The sequence below is a fragment of the Moschus berezovskii genome, chromosome 1 (genome assembly GCF_049115385.1).
Source record: "Moschus berezovskii isolate FMDL1 chromosome 1, NW_MosBer_1.0, whole genome shotgun sequence".
NCBI lineage: Eukaryota > Metazoa > Chordata > Mammalia > Artiodactyla > Moschidae > Moschus > Moschus berezovskii.
In genome coordinates this window covers 93,058,156-93,074,123 of record NC_142460.1, presented here as the reverse complement: position 1 = coordinate 93,074,123, position 15,968 = coordinate 93,058,156, and the positions used below count along the sequence as shown (strand labels likewise).

Below are 15,968 nucleotides of genomic sequence, written 5' to 3'. Positions count from 1 at the left end.
TCACTAATATTTATTTGACTGTGCTGGGTCTTAGCTGTGGCATGCAGGATCTTTGTCACGTCATGTGGGAACTTTGTGGCAGAGCACAAACTCTAGTTGTGGCTCACAGGCTCCAGAGTATGGGCTCAGTAGTTGCGGTATGCGGGCTTAGTTGTTTTGAGGCATGTGGGATCTTAGTTCCCTGACCAAGGATTGAACCTGTGTCCCCTACACTGCAAAGCAGATTCTTAAGCACTGCACCACCAGGGAAGTCCCTGCATCTCACTCTTCAGGGGTCAGAGAGCCCAGATGTTCTCCCAGATGTTCAGCCCCATGGGAATGGAGACAGAAGGCTGGATCCTGGTGGCACTTGAGCACAAAACCTTAAATGTGGTCTAGTCACTCTCCATGTTCAAAGCCTGTCTGAAGCCCCTTCACAGGCTCAAGAGCAAACCCCATGCCCAACCCATACCTGCTGTGTTGGTGGAAGCCATCACACCCGGACATGCTGCTCCCTGCAACACAGGGCACCCCTGCCCAGTCCACTGGGATTGTGAGGAGCTGTGGCACTCAGCCTGTCCTCATTCTCCCTGCTCACAACCCTGCCGTCTCTGGAGAACCAGAGGTACCCAGGCCTCTGCGAGCAGTGGGCTGGAGGAGCACCTTCTGCCAGCTAGAGCTGGGTCATCTTGAAGCTCCACTTCCCACAGGCTGCTGCTGGGGTCCCTATGCCACATTTGCCTCAGGACTCCAGTCCTGACAGAGAGGAATCAGTGGCATGCTGGTAAATGTTTAGCAACCCATTCTCTAGGGGCAAAATAGCCCTTATTTCTGGTGTTTGCCAACTTGTGTGTTGTATATACTCTCACCATGGCTGATTTCAAACTACTAAAATGTTACTGAACTTGGGAGATGCCAAGGATCCCTCTCCTGAGCCGGCCTAACTGTAGCACACTACCCAATAGTTCCCTCTTTAAAATTATAGGACCTGTTCATGATGGTTTCATGGTATTGTGGTTTGTTACTAACTTTGGGTTTCTTTTCCTACCTGTAGTGCTTAGCATCATCTTGGGCACCTGTAAGCACTTACTTTGCAGCCAGAGAGGTTTTTTTTGCCTAACAGGTAAAACCCAAGTGCTGCCTGGAGATAACTCAGATTCTAAGGTCCCAGATTCCTCTGGGATTCTTGGGACTTGTTTCTCTCCTTCGCCAGGTAGGTTCACAACCCCAGAATTCCCTAGAGGAGCTGTTGGTGTAGCAGTCCATGTAGATTGTAGTGGCCTGAGTGCTAACAATTTGTTTGTAAAGTGTTGGTATCTACATTTGTGTGGCATTAAGGGGTGATTTGAAATTGTCCTGCAGGATAGTGGAGTGAGTTGTTTCCTGGCTTCACATTCTGGCAAAGTTTAGCAGTGCTTGAAAGGCATGTTGGGAGACAGTTGCCACTGGGGGTGGTGGGACGAATTTGGTCTGTTTCTTTAGTAGTAGGGTAAGTGGTGTGACAGAGAATGAGATGGCTGGATGGCATCACCGACTCTGCGGACATGAGTTTGAGTGAACTCCGGGAGTTGGTGATGGACAGGGAGGCCTGGCGTGCTGTGATTCATGGGGTCGCGGAGAGTCGGACACGACTGAGCGACTGAACTGAACTGAAAGTGGTGGGATGACAAGCCAGACTATACTGGAGGCTTCCAAAGCCGGGAGGCATCCAAGTCACCTCTAGCTGGAGAAGAAAGGACCATTTTCTTGCTCTGTTCTCAGACTCCTTCTACAAATGGAGGGAATTTAGTTCCCGCACACTACCACAAAATACAAAACATCTGCCTTCATTTTTTGCTTTCCTTCCTTACCAAATGGCCAGCTTGTCTAAAAGCTTCATTGCTTCCTGCAGTTTCCCTTTTTGTTTCTGCCAGTCTAGAAAAATACCCAACTGTGAGTGTGCTTGAAGGTTGCTTATGTTGAAGGTAAGGGGTTGGGTTGGGGACTGCTAACATTGTGCTGCTCTGATATCCAGATCCAGAGACAAACGAGTGGGACTGAGACCAATGAGGCAATCAAGGCAGAATAAACAAGCTCCTTGGGCTCTTTACTGCCAAGCTCAAAGGAGAATTCAGTGAGTTGCCTCTGGTCTGGGAGATGGACAGGAGGGCAGGGTGCCAAACTAAAACTTTTGTCATTAGGAGTGGGACACTGGCCTCAGAGAGGATTAACTAGAAGCACTTCTGATGGGAAGGCTGGAGGGTAGAATGTCAAGTCAGATCTTTGACCACCAGGAAAGTGGAGGACAAGCCGCTCTTGCTGCCTCACCCCCAGGGTGGGTCTCCATGCTATCCAGCTCCCTCTGTGACTACCACAAAGTCAGAATATAAATTGTTTCTCCTGCTTTGAGCTTTCTAGATTGCATGATTAACTCTGTAGTCTGATTAGAGATGATCAGTGCATACATGGATTGCCTAATTGTGGGTCTGTTAGCTGTAGCATAGTCTTTATAGAGTGTATCCCAGACCCTCTAAAATAGGGACAAGGAATTCAGGTGGCTTGTTCCATGATAGACAGTTGTCCTGATACCCAGTGGTGGTGGTGGCGGAGGCAGCAGAAAATGAAAGTTAAGAAATGGTGATACACTTCCTCATGTGAAAGTGACTGTTAAGGAGTGAGATAACAGTGCATTAAGGAAGTGCCCGGAACAGAGGAAATATTCAGTATGTGTTAACTAGTATTATAATGTATAATAATATATATTATTATTATACTGTAGGACTCTATAATTCCTACAGTCCCAGGAATCCTAATCCACCTTCCCAGATAAGCACCAGGTTCATACTGAAGGCATGGGTGGATCCATCTCATCTGTCTTCACTAGTCAAGGTCATCTTATGACTCCCTCATCCTGGAAGCAGCACCAAGCCGAGCTATGTTTGATGGTGAGTTGTTTTCCAGGTTCTTGGAATCAGCTATGTCTAGTTCAAGGTGAGCTGGTTAAGACTGGATAGGACCACCAACCCTCCAACTGGGCATGCTCCTGACCTTTTGACATCAGACAGCAGAAAACTCTACCCTCAGATGGTGCCAAGAACCTCCATTTTTCAAGCTGCAGATGCATGTGGCACAGTTACACCTGTGCAGAATTACAATTACCACACCTTTCTCCAATCATCTTTCCCCACACCTCCAGCCGCCTTGCTGCTGCTTTATCCCATAAATACCCCAACCCCTTTCCCTTGAGGAAGACCAGATCTGAGACTAGTTCTCCTCCCCTGGCTGCCTTGCCAGTAAATCCTCTTCGCTGGAAACCTTTGCATCTCCGCATCTGGCTTCCTACGCACGGGGCAAAAGAACCTTGTCCTGTAACAATACCCATTACTCAGATCACACATTTAATCAGAGGACTTTTGGCAGTTGCAGGATTGTCTTTCCATCCAGGATCTCCCCTGGAAGTAGCGACCTGCTACATCAGTGCAGCGGCAGCAGCATGGATCACTAGTTTTAGTCCCATTTGCTGAGGTTAAACCTCTCCGGTTGTACTTAGGTCCATGGCTCTCTGCCCGCGGTGAATCAGGGCCGAGCCTATCTGTCAGACTTCGGGGAGTTTCTTCCTTCGCTGTGTCCTATCCGAACACGGCCTCTCTGCGGGTGTCAAGTTTGGCCCGGGCTCTCTGATGAATGGGGCGTATGTAGGCAAACAACCTGAGTCAGGATTCCAGGCCGTGCGTATTGTCGGGGATGACTCCTTAGCGCCGAGGCCGGTGTCCAGCCCAGAGGGAAAGCAGGCGACCTCGACCTGGCCCAGCCTGGGTTTAGGGGTTTGCTCCCGGGCCTTTCTGGCTTCCTGGTGGTGGCCGCGGGCGTTCCCGGAGGCCCCGGCGTAGCTCCTGAGTGAAGGTGTCTCTGAAACGGGCAGCGCGGCGGCCCAGGGAGCCAGCGGGCCCAGCCGCGATGGCTCGCAGGCGCCGGGCCGCGTCCTGGCCGCGTAGCTGGGCCTGCAGCAGCGCAAAGGCGGTGAGCTGTGCCGCGCGCCGGATGGGCCGAGACTCTGAGAGACGCTCCACCAGCTGCGGGCTGTGCAGGAGCGCGGCCAGCAGCCGCCGCAGAACCATCCTCGGAGCGACCCGGAACCCGGAGCACGCCGCTCTCGCTTCTGACCGGCGACACCTGACTACGGGGCGCGTCTGCGCCGGCGCCGCCCGGTGACGACACTGCCGCGCTGGGATTGGAGCACGGCATTCCGACTTTCCGCAGCCGTACCTGCGCGTTTCCGGTTCCGCCACTGCGGGGGCCACCTCGTTATCCTCCTGAGTGGCGGTGTCCTCCGCCACCTCTCTGCGCTATGTCTGGTGGCCTCCTGAAGGCGCTGCGCAGCGACTCCTATGTCGAGCTGAGCCAGTACCGGGACCAGCACTTCCGGGTGAGGGAAGCCGGGTCTGAGAAGGGGGAGCCTCGGGCCAGAACGCTGAGACACGGTTTGCTCTTGTCTCCTTGCGTCGTCTCCCATTCTCTGGTATCCCGAAATGCGAAGGGAAGCCTCGGTGCCTGTTGGGAAATGGATGCTGAAAGGGCGTTTGGCTATCATCGAATCCCCTTCTCTCGTAGGAAGGGAATTTGAGGCAGGCCCTAGCAGCTGCTCTGTTTCCCAGCCATTGCAGATGGACGGCAGTAGTAGTGGTGGCTTGCGTTTTCACGAACGGTATCGCGGGAAAGTGACTTTGTGATTTTGCTGCAAGTATCAAAAAAGGGTGTCTTTTTGATACGTGCAGTATGTGGAAGCGCCATCTTGATCCAGATACCGGGACTTTTGTTTTTAAGATACAGCTACCTAACTGCATTTGGCGTTTCCCGTCTTTTCCATAGGCTAGTAAAACGGTCCTACAAAAGATGTACCTGGTGGCAGACAAAGTTGAGCCCTGCCTCCACCTTTAGGGAGCCCTCGATGTGAGGAGGGGGACCAACATGTTAAGGGTCTGGATGTCAAAATCGGAGACCTGCTGGGTTTCCGAAGAGGGAAATTTTCTTTTGGCCCATGTCATAGCAGATTCTGTGAAATGGGCGAGGCTGCAGATATTCAAGGTGGGTTCTTCAGTATCAGCAAAGACAGGGATGGAGTGAAGGTGACACTCATTAACTATGGGTTATTTAGTAAATTTGTATTGAGTGCTGTTGTGGAAGCCTCTGCTAAACCGTAGAGAGGGAAGACAGTTTTCCACATTCTGCTGCTGCTGCTAAGTCGGTTCAGTCGTGTCCGACCCTGTGCGACCCCATAGACGGCAGCCCACCAGGCTCCCCCGTCCCTGGGATTCTCCAGGCAAGAACACTGGAGTGGGTTGCCATTTCCTTCTCCAATGCACGAAAGTGAAAAGTGAAAGTGAAGTCGCTCAGCTCAGTCGTGTCCGACTCTTAGCGACCCCATGGACTGCAGCCCACCAGGATCCTCCGCCCATGGGATTTTCCAGGCAAGAGTTCTGGAGTGGGTTGCCATTGCCTTCTCCGTTCCACATACTAAGAGTTCATTATTCTCTAGAGATTATGGGATTGTAAACGGAGGGACTGTAAATGTAGGGATTTACAATGGAGGTAAGTAATCTTAATCCAGCACCTTCAGAAGATTGAGAAAGGAGGGATCAGGTATAGAAGAGGGTAGGTGTGGAGAAAGTCTAAAATGTGTTTGTAGGGTAGGAAAACAAATTTGAGGCAAAATTGAGAAAGATCTTAGATTTATTCCACGTTTAGTTTTTTTAAATGTTTACTATATATCAGACATGATTATGGGCTTCCCTGGTAGCTCAGCTGGTAAAGAATCCTTCTGCAATACAGGAGACCGGGGTTTGATCCCTGGGTTGAGAAGATATGCTGGAGGAGGGCATGGCAACCTACTCTAGTATTCTCTCCTCTGGAGAATCCCATGGACAGAGGAGCCATGGGGTTGAAAAGAGTAGGGCATGACTGAATGAATAAACACACGCACAGACATTATTTTACACGTCTATCGCTCATTACTTTAGAAAGTTCCACATCATAGCCATGTTGAATTTCAAGCATCCTGCAGGATTACAACAATGAAAGGATTAAACTTTTACTGTCGTCTATCTTCAGTCTAAAGCCTATAGCTTCATTTAGACTACTGTAAGATACTGTCTTGTAGAATTTCTATAGTATTTCCTGAATGGTATCTACATTATGTCATACCTTAAATAAGTACTGACACTAGTTATCTTAAACTGTAAGCTATTTGTTGGGACATGACTTAAACATGTGAGAAAAAAGAGGAAAAAGGTTCTTGACCATAATTTTAACAAGTCAGTAACTGCAGTAATAAACTTGTTTAGTGTCTCATTCCAAAGTCCTGAAAAACCTATTTTTATTGCAGAATGACTCTTGTCCTGTGAACTTTTTAAGGAAATATGGGATTAGGCAAAAGACTGGACTTGGGTTCCAACTGCAACTACTGATTAGCTGCGTGTTCTTGGGCAAGTTATTTAACCATCTTCCCTCAGGTAGATTGATGAGAATAAATTAAATGAGACCATACAAAGAAACCTGACTTGCAGTCCCTTGATTCTCCCTAGAGGGGACATAATACCTGTTGCTTCTGTATGGCATCCATGTTAAATTCATACGTCTAAAAAATGTAACTTGGAGCATACCCTTCATATCGTTTTGTGCCTTTTTTTCCCCCACTTTGCTCCCTATCTTGGAAATTCTAGGGTGACAATGAAGAACAGGAAAAATTACTGAAGAAAAGCTGTACACTGTATGTTGGAAATCTTTCCTTTTATACAACGGAAGAACAAATCTATGAGCTCTTCAGCAAAAGTGGTGACATAAAGAAAATCATCATGGGCCTGGATAAAATGAAGAAGACAGCATGTGGGTTCTGCTTTGTGGAGTATCCTTCCTGTGTGTCTCGTGTAGCTGTTGACGGAAGGTGGGGCCAAGAGCAGCTGATAGCCTGTTTTGAGAGATGAGCGAGGACATTTGTTGATTAGCATCCCTGCACTTACCTCTTCTTCTTCTTCCTTCATCTACTCCTACCTTCTGTCCAATATGTCTATACTGTTTACACTGGGAAAGCTAGTAACATATACATTCTGTTCTGAAATCCATTCTTTTTTCATAGTTGGTTAGGTAAATCTTTGAAAATGTATATGCTTATGGTATTCAGAAAGTCCAAAGAATAAGAGCCTCATTATCATTCTGAGTTCAGAGACATTAGTTATCAATCTCATTGGTGTCTTTCCAGAAGTAATTCTATGTATGTGTGGTAGCATACTGTGTGCACTTTTTTCCACCTACTTTAGAGATTGTTCCATGTAGGTTACCTCTTTTTATAACAGCTACATAGTATTATGTAGATGCATATAGCTTGATTCTATATGTCAGCCATATTTACTTGTGACTATTCTCTCCCTGGAAGCTCTCCATACATTTGACCTTCTGGATTTACCCTTTCATATTTTTTTTAACTGTTATTTCTTTTTTGGTTATTTTGAGAAATTTTCCAGACCTAGTCCGCCATGTCATTTGAATTTTCTGTGCCTTGAATTGTTTCTTTCTGTTGTATTTATGCTGTAAAATTTCCTTAAATTTCTGGTGATCCCTTGGTTTCCGGGGGAAAAGGCTGACTTTGTGGATCTATGCAGAGCTTCTTAAGTTGCTGCCTTGACTTTGGGACATGTGGGTTTCTTAAATGCTAGAATGAAAATAGATTTCATCTTGCTGATGTTAAAGACAATGCCATAGTTCCTTCAGTTAGTTAGTTCACAGCCCTATCTTTTTTATTTGCCTGGAATTATTTTGTTTTTTTGGCTGCATCGCCTGGCATGTGTAACTTCCCTAACCGGGGATCGAACCCACGCCCCCTGCATTGGAAGCACAGAGTCTTAACCACTGCACTTATTTGCCAGGAATTAAATGTGTTCCTGTTAACAGGTCTTCTTCCCACATGCTGCTGCTGCTGCTAAGTCACTTCAGTCGTGTCCGACTCTGTTTGACCCCATAGATGGAAGCCCACCAGGCTCTCCCGTCCCTGGGATTCTCCAGGCAAGAACACTGGAGTGGGTTGCCATTTCCTTCTCCAATGTGTGAAAGTGAAAAGTGAAAGTGAAGTCGCTCAGTCGTGTCCGACCCATAGCGACCCCATGGACTACAGCCTACCAGGCTCCTCCATCCATGGGATTTTCTAGGCAAGAGTACTGGAGTGGCTTGCCATTGCCTTCTCCGTCTTCCCACATAGAGACCTTTAGTTAAACCCTATTGCAGCCTTACTACTTAACAACTTGGAATTAAGAGCTTCCTGGGTTTACTGTCTCCTTTAAGCCTTTCAGGAGTATTTGTTTCAGGAGTACTTTGTTTCACCCATTATTAATTTTTAGCTTTTGCATCTCTAATTTGCTGATGGCCTCTTCTACTCTTTGGGTATATGTTTCTTTCCTGTTGTCTAATGGAGGCCCTGAGAAGGAAAGAAGACAAAATGTGCTCACTATCAGGTTGAATCAGAAGCCCCACGTTTTGAACCTATTCCCCACTTCTGACTTCGGTGTCTGATTTCTGGGCTCTGCAAGCTTCTTTTACTCCTTCAGACACAAGGGACGAGTGCCCAGGTTTTGCTTTCACCTCTGGTACCAAGAGTGTAAAATAATTCACAGGGGACAAAAAAGACAAAGAAAATATTAGATACTAATCAGTGTTTAAGAATTGGAGTGTTTTTGCATTTGCCTTGAATGTCAAAGATCAATAATCAAAATGACAAATACCCAAAAGGCTACCTTTCATTGTCAGTATTCCCCCCACCCCCCCACCCCCGTTTGCCCTTTAGCATTCCTTTCATTCAACAAAGAATTACTGAATGCCCATGTGTGCTAGGCATTGTGTAGACACTGGAATTTCAGCAAGTGTTTCCCTACCCGTGTAATTAAAGACAAGGGGAAAGGTCCAGATCAGTATTTCCTAGACCCAGTTATAATCATACTTACATATATTTTTTAATACCATCCCAAAGACAGATTTAGTAAATCTGGTTTAGAACTGCTGACCTGAGTGATACTTTTTGAGTGTTTCCTTCTAATGAAATGCGATGGCAGGTCTTATGCAGTGACCTCTTTTTAAGGTTGTTCTTGAATGTACAGCTTCGTATTCAGCAAACTGAAAGATCCTTTTGTTTCCTTGGATAACAGTTTGTGGTTTAAACCTGCACAGAACATATCTGTATTTTGCAAACCAAAATATGGAGACAGTGGGATTGTGTATTTAACAGGATTATCCAAAAAGCCATCAGTGTAGCTGAGGATGAGGTATCATTTTTGACTGCTTCTGGACCAACCTCAACAGCCAAATTATGTCTTTGATCTCCATCTGGTTGGATTAGTTTTTGTACTCTTTAACTCAGCTTCATTTAGATGTTTCTTCCTCTATTTACAAAAATGTCTGGAGAAATGCTAATTCCTTAATAATCATAATTAAGATACTATTCAAGAGCAGATGCAGAAAATGCCATGCGGTATATAAATGGAACTCGTCTGGATGACCGGATCATTCGTACAGACTGGGATGCAGGCTTTAAGGAGGGCAGGCAGTATGGCCGTGGGCGTTCTGGGGGCCAGGTACGCAGGAAGCTTTTCTGTGCTCAGCCTTTGCCTAGGGTGCCAGTCCTAAACGATGTGTTTGGTCAGTTTGTATTTGCTCTTTTCAAAATAACTGTGCCTATAACCTTGGCTTGAAGTGAATCCACCCATTGGGGTTGATACATTATTAATATTTTTAAATACCATTAAATAGTATATTTATACATCTTCGCAAGCAACCATTACTGGACTTCTGCAAGGGCCTGAATATTCTCCTGCAGGAATGATGAGCAAAGTAGAATGTACTAAAGCAACTTTTCCATTTTTATTTCAGTATAGTTTAAATATTCTTTGGAATGTGCTATCTTTGAATGCTGAGTGTAAGTCTGATGTTTGGTTTTAAAAAAAAAAGCAGTATTAAAATAATTTTGCAGGGCAGTTGAACTTTATGATCAGTGCTCAAAATCATGTTATGCTTGTAATGTTTATATTATGACACCTGAAAAGGCTTAGTTATTTGTCTGACATATTTTGGAAGGCATGTTTGTTACACTAATCTTCTCTGTACTGTAACATGTTCTTTTCAATTAAGGTACGAGATGAATATCGTCAGGACTATGATGCTGGAAGAGGTGGCTATGGAAAACTGGCCCAAAACCAGTGAGTGGTTGAGAGCCCCATCATGAAAGCCCACTCCTTTGGCCTGTTGAATTTGACGGGTGTTAACCCAAGGTCTGCAAACCTGCCTTTTTTTTTTTTTTTTAAAACCAAGCTTTAATCAATGTCTCTGCTGAGCTGGAAGCCTTGTCATGGTTTTCCTCGTAAAAATTATTAAAGAACAGAATCCAAAAGAATGCCTTTAATTCTGTAGAGTTAAATCTTAGAATCTTGGTTTTGTGTCAGATTACCAAAATGATTTCTGTTACCAGGTAAAAAATTGTGTTCCTTAGCAACAGACTTGAAGTATAATGTTGATCTGTCAGCCAAAAACACTTCTTTTAGAAGACTGGAAAAAAATTTTAAAGTGTTTACCATGTTGGCATCTGAGTAGGTTCATGGCCTGCCTTGGGACCTGGAATTACTATTTTTAAAATTTTAAGTTTTCATAAGATAAAGTTTAATAAGTGGACTTTTGCTATGTTATGTAGCTTTGCTCTAAATTAGGGGAACAGATGCTTGATAACTATTTTTTTTCCTGTGTTGATTTTTAATCTGTAAAGGCAAAACTTAATGGAAATTCCTAAACGGTTGGTATAAAAGTAAGCTTTAGACAGTCCCAGGGACCACCACCTGCTTTACATGCTTTGTATATCAGGATATAGGGGACAGGTATTGAAGGGTATTTATCTACTAAACACATTTTTTAAAATGTGAGATGTGAGCGCCATCAGATCTATTTTTTTCATGGAGTGTTTTCTGGTGTTTGTTTTTTTAAAGAGCTTACAGATTGAGAGAAAGACTTAACAAAATCAGAAATGCTTCCCTCGGGAAATGTTTTGGCCAGTTCTTATATTGAAGTCTGTCTTGGTTTTTCCCTAACTGTGCTGTTTCAGAGGCTGGACAGTCAGCTGATGGTCTCTACAACTCCCAGAAGGGAGTCGAGGATTTATTTTGCATTTGTAAGACAACAGATGATTTCTCGAATGTTACATGAATTCTTGCTCATTTTAAACTGCTAGTCTAGTATAATTCTTCCTGACCTAAGTGAGATTTTTTCATCTAGCAACAAAGTATCTCCTAATTTCCAGGAGTTTGTGAAGTTGGGGCTGGAGTATCTCAATGTGAACAGCTTTCATGTTACAGTAAGTGTGTTTTCTCAAATTTAAATTGGCTATTGGCTATCTCTAAATTAGTTTTAAGTATTTAGGAAAACATGTGCAAGTAATTTAATGAGGACATAAGTTTTTACAGTAGTTTGAATTAATGTATTTTATATTATTTTGCAGTAAAACATGATTCAGATTTCTATAGGCCTTTAAACCACAAACAGTATTTCATATTTGAATTGTCTTCTGTAACAGATTTCAATAAAATTGGACCAACTTAACTGTGTTTTTCCTCACCAAGAGACATTGAAACACTCTTACCCTGGAATATTAATACATTTTGGGGGAGAATCTGAATAGTGTGCAGAATTTGCATGTCCATTTTGATTTGAGAGTTACTAACATGGTAGTCTCTTGCTACATGCAGCTAATTAAAACTGTTCCTCAGTCACATTAGCCACATTTCAGATGCTCAATACCTACCTGTGGTAATGGCTATTGTAGTGGATGCAGATACAGAACATTTCCATTCCTGTAGGAAGTGCTACTACTGGACAGTGAGCTGCTTAGAGCCTGTGCAGATAAGCCTTATCATGTCTGGAATGCCACTGGGAAAAATTACTGCTCACCAAACAGTACATGTTATCCAACACAAGAGAACACACATTTATAAAGGCATTTAGTTTATTTTTCAAAAAATATTTTTGCTAGAAGGTTTGAGTAATTTTACATGATCACAATCTTTAAATAAATTTTTTCTGACCAAAAGGTACCATTTAAGTGGACAACTTGTCTAGATCTGCTTTTGTTAACACCCAAATATAATTAGCACGTCTGATGGTATTCCCTAGGTCTTCTTAAATTATCTACAGGCCAGGAGGCAGAGCCTAGCACATAACAAAGTATGTGCTTTATAACTGCTTATATTTAGTTTCATAACAGTTAAGCAGAGCAGGTAGTCAGCATATCTGATTCACACTATTAACACACTGGTTCTTGCCTGAAGGGTCTGATCCATGCAGAGCTCCCAGTTATTCCTTCCAACCCAGGAAGCAGTAAACCACAACTGCAGAGGAAGGGGGCAGCTCTGCTCAGGCTAGTGCTGGCGGTGTCTCAGGTCTGTTCCTCTGTTCCAACTATGAATCCAAGGTGACCAGTGTTAGTTATAGTCAATGATACACAGAAAATAAAACTCAAAGCCAAAAAAAAGATTTGGGACTGCTGGCAGCAAGCAGCTGCTGCTTCTCCCTTTCTTAAGAGAGGACTGGTTCTCTATGACTGAGAGAACTAAAAGTGAAAGTGAAGTCGCTCAGTCGTGCCTGACTCTTTGCGACCCCATGGACACTAGCCTACCAGGCTTCTCCGTCCATGGGATTTTCCAGGCAAGAGTACGGGAGTGGGCTGCCATTTCCTTCTCCAGGGGATCTTCCCAACCCAGGGATCGAACCCGGGTCTCCTGCATTGCAGACAGATCTTTACCGTCTGAGCCATTTAGTTTGAGAGAACTAAAAGTCGAGCTAAATCTACATTCATTGCTATAGATTTTACAAAAGGATAAAAGCAACTACAGATTGGTAAGTTTGCTGATGGAGAGGACTGAGCAGCTTGTTGAAGGCACATCATAAGCAGCTTTTAGTTTGTGTAAGGCCTGCCCTCAACCCCCAAAGCATAAGGTCTGCCCACCTTGTGGGCACCCAGACAATTCAGTGCCAAGCTAGTGACAGTAAAACAAACAATGCCTGTGTCTTCTACCAACAGCCCACACTATATTTCAGAAATTTCTGTTGCAAGGAAACCATTATTGCAAACATCAGGGGAAAAAGGCCATCCTAATGGAGGACTTGGGCTAAATGGAGGTTTATGCCTAATCACAAGACAGGGCAGGAAGGGCAGGTGGGAAGCAACTGTGTGCACTGAAACAAGCTTCGTGAGGAACAGAAACAGTTTAACCAGACTTAAAATCTTTGACATTTAGGCTAAAGCATGCTGGACGGTGTAGCTCAAGATGCCCTATTAAGCTGGACATGAAACAGACCCGTGACTTGGGACAGTTCACTGTAGGTTCTCTTTGCCTCACTGCTAAGAGAATGACCATTTCTCAGACTGAAAGAAATGACAACTCAAGCTTGGGGCATTAAGATTTTTTGCCAGAACACAACTCTTGCATGCCTGGTTCTGTCAATGAGATATGAACTATGGCGCTCTAAAATATAAGACATTTTTAACAGCCTACTAATTACCAAAAAAAAAAAAGTAAGCAAACGTCTGGCATACAGATTTGAAAAATCTCGTTTGCATAATTATACCTGAAAACCTCAAGAAAACACCCAACCCATTTTGTCATCTTTCCCATGTGGATGCAGCCCTACCTGTAGCAGCACAAAGTGCCTCTAATCTCAATCTTTCTAATGATATGAAGCACAAGAAGAAATACTGACCTGGTTTTATACTAAGAAGTTGTGAGTCTGAGGGAGTAGGAAAGTGCTGGCCTGTTTATAATGTAAACACTGGTGTTGGTGCTTGGAATGTCTGGGGATAGGGAACCCTGCACGTAAACATGTTCTAACTCCACCCTCAACTGCTGGCAGTCAGCCCTACCTTATGGCCAAGTAAAACTGCACGTTTTGGCTTTTTATTTTCAACACCGCACACCTAACAAGGCATTAACCCAAGTATCTTTTGCCATTTGCTTGTTCCTCCTTTCCTTTCCAGTTATCACAAAACTCTGTTAAAGATGCAAGATCCATTACTTTAATCGTAATGCAGCAAAGGGTAAGGATGGGGCCACTTCTGCTTTCCCCCAGATGAGGTTCATGGAAGCAAAATAAAAGGACTCCTGTGCTGGAGCCTCAGAGATGGTCAAGCAGAGAGAGATAAGCCCTGCATGTTGCTGAGATCATTAGAGAAATGAGGGGAAACACTCATACAACATCTGCTGTAACCCCCACAGTATCAAGTCTCCCTTATTACCTTTTCTGTTCTCTTCCCCATCCACGTCCAAAAGACCTAAAATTAGTCTTTGGTTTTGAATGTTTAAATACGTTTGAAATAGGTATTTGGCAAATCTTAATTTCTTCCATGTAGGAAACAATACAGGGGAAGTGACAACTTGTAAATTACTCTTAGGCTGGATTCTCATTTGACCACTAGTTTGACAGATAATAATTTTTTAATGGGTCAAAACCAAAAGAATCCAAGGAGTTCAATGTTCCAGCAAAAGCTTTTTATAAGATTAAAGCATTCATTATAAATCTTAAAGCCAAGGCTAAAATCTCATTTGTGAAGATAATTGGACCCTCAAGGTCACTTTCATTGTCTCATATCTTAACTTTTCCCAAGGCAGGCACTGTGCTTACAAGTGTGCCACCATAAATAGAACATATCAGTCAGTTTATGGCCACTTCCTTTTCATCCTTTAAAAAGAATGGGACTCACTGAAGAGAGAAGTCAGTGAAAGGTGCTGCTGGTAAAAATAAAACAGGACTGACTGTCAAAACCCCTCCTAGCTACCCTTTATGCCCAGGGAACATCTACTACTCTCAGAGTTATGTTCTAACAAAAACATCCTGTGTTTTTAGGTTCTGGAATTAAAATTTAAACCTGTATTCAGTTCACGTCTAACTAAGTTTCAAAAGCTGCACCAAATCTACTAGGCTTTTTTTTTTTTTAATACTCTGCACTGCATGCTCTGTCTATATGCATGCGTTTGGATAATAAATATTAAATATGGGGGGACACACACAGAATCCATAAAATTAAAAATGAAACCAAACTGAACATTAAAAAATAGTACATGGTCACTAGAGAAATGAGTTAAGGGCAGAAAATAAACTTGAGGTAACAATAGTGGCCCAACACCACTGATCTGAAATACCTGTAAAAATTCAAATAAGTGTGGAGATTCAAGTAACAAACCACCTGCTCCAACTTGGTCAGACTTCCCAGAGTCCCTGCTGATTCAGTCCATGAGCCGGCACTCACACAGCTCCTTGTAAATCCTCTTTCGCACTCGGGGCATGTCTTCTTGGGAAAACTGGAAAGGCTGCTCTAAGGCGAGGCACTTGCAGTACTGGAAAGGTCCCAGAAACACTTAAGTGGCATGTGGAGTTATGTACCAGCCCAATGCACCATTTTACCAGATGCAGACTTAACAGAATAGGGTCTAAGGCAAATGTTAAAGTTGGTTTAGACTTGTAAAACATACTGTTTTAAAACATTTACCTCCAAAAAAAAAAAAGTTACCTCCAAATTTTCAGGTAAGTATATGGCTTGAGATACTCCCTCCCTCCCCACTCAATACTGTGAAAAGCAAAACTGCCAAAGGGGCTCCAATTTTCAAGATGAAACCTGCTGAGAATGCAGTCAAACCTAATATGGCCTTTAAGTGAGAACCTGAGTTTGTTTACAAACCCCAGACATTCATGAGTCATATGAGTGAGCCCATTTTCCAAGATCTTTGGAAATCTGTAAATCATGGATTATAAACTATGATTTCCTTCATAAATATAATAACGTTTTCAATAGCTCTTTGAAACCTAAGGGAACCTGCAGCATGAGAAAGCACAGTGTCTGAATGTGGCCCTTATTTAAAATCTAGTTAGTTTTTACTCTGTGGTAAAAAGACTACTTGCCAATGGTTAAAAAAAATTTAGTTAATTCGTATGACAGG

The 15,968-nt window shown here is 43.6% G+C and overlaps 3 protein-coding genes across 7 annotated transcripts in view; 1 reads left to right on the top strand and 2 right to left on the bottom strand.

Moving 5' to 3' along the window:
- Positions 1-3,343: 3,343 nt before the first annotated feature.
- NCBP2AS2 (NCBP2 antisense 2 (head to head)) lies at positions 3,344-4,149 on the bottom strand. The gene has a single exon (XM_055406755.2). It carries the CDS (start codon positions 4,074-4,076, stop codon positions 3,777-3,779), a length of 300 nt encoding a protein of 99 aa, XP_055262730.1. The 5' UTR covers positions 4,077-4,149; the 3' UTR covers positions 3,344-3,776.
- A 44-nt stretch (positions 4,150-4,193) lies between these two features.
- NCBP2 (nuclear cap binding protein subunit 2) lies at positions 4,194-10,428 on the top strand. The gene is made up of 4 exons (XM_055406629.2): positions 4,194-4,384; positions 6,678-6,859; positions 9,434-9,572; positions 10,126-10,428. Exons 1-4 carry the CDS (start codon positions 4,307-4,309, stop codon positions 10,195-10,197), a joined length of 471 nt encoding a protein of 156 aa, XP_055262604.1. The 5' UTR covers positions 4,194-4,306; the 3' UTR covers positions 10,198-10,428.
- Positions 10,281-15,968, bottom strand: part of SENP5 (SUMO specific peptidase 5) — a 62,356-nt gene continuing 56,668 nt past the window's right edge. For 3 of the 5 annotated variants that reach the window (XM_055405329.2, XM_055405516.2, XM_088837937.1), the window contains one exon: positions 10,281-15,368. In XM_055405329.2, the coding sequence (XP_055261304.2) occupies positions 15,258-15,368 (111 nt within the window). In that variant the 3' untranslated portion in view covers positions 10,281-15,257. The remainder of the gene's footprint in view (positions 15,369-15,968) is intronic. The other 2 variants (XR_008683132.2, XM_055405440.2) reach the window with 2 other exon arrangements.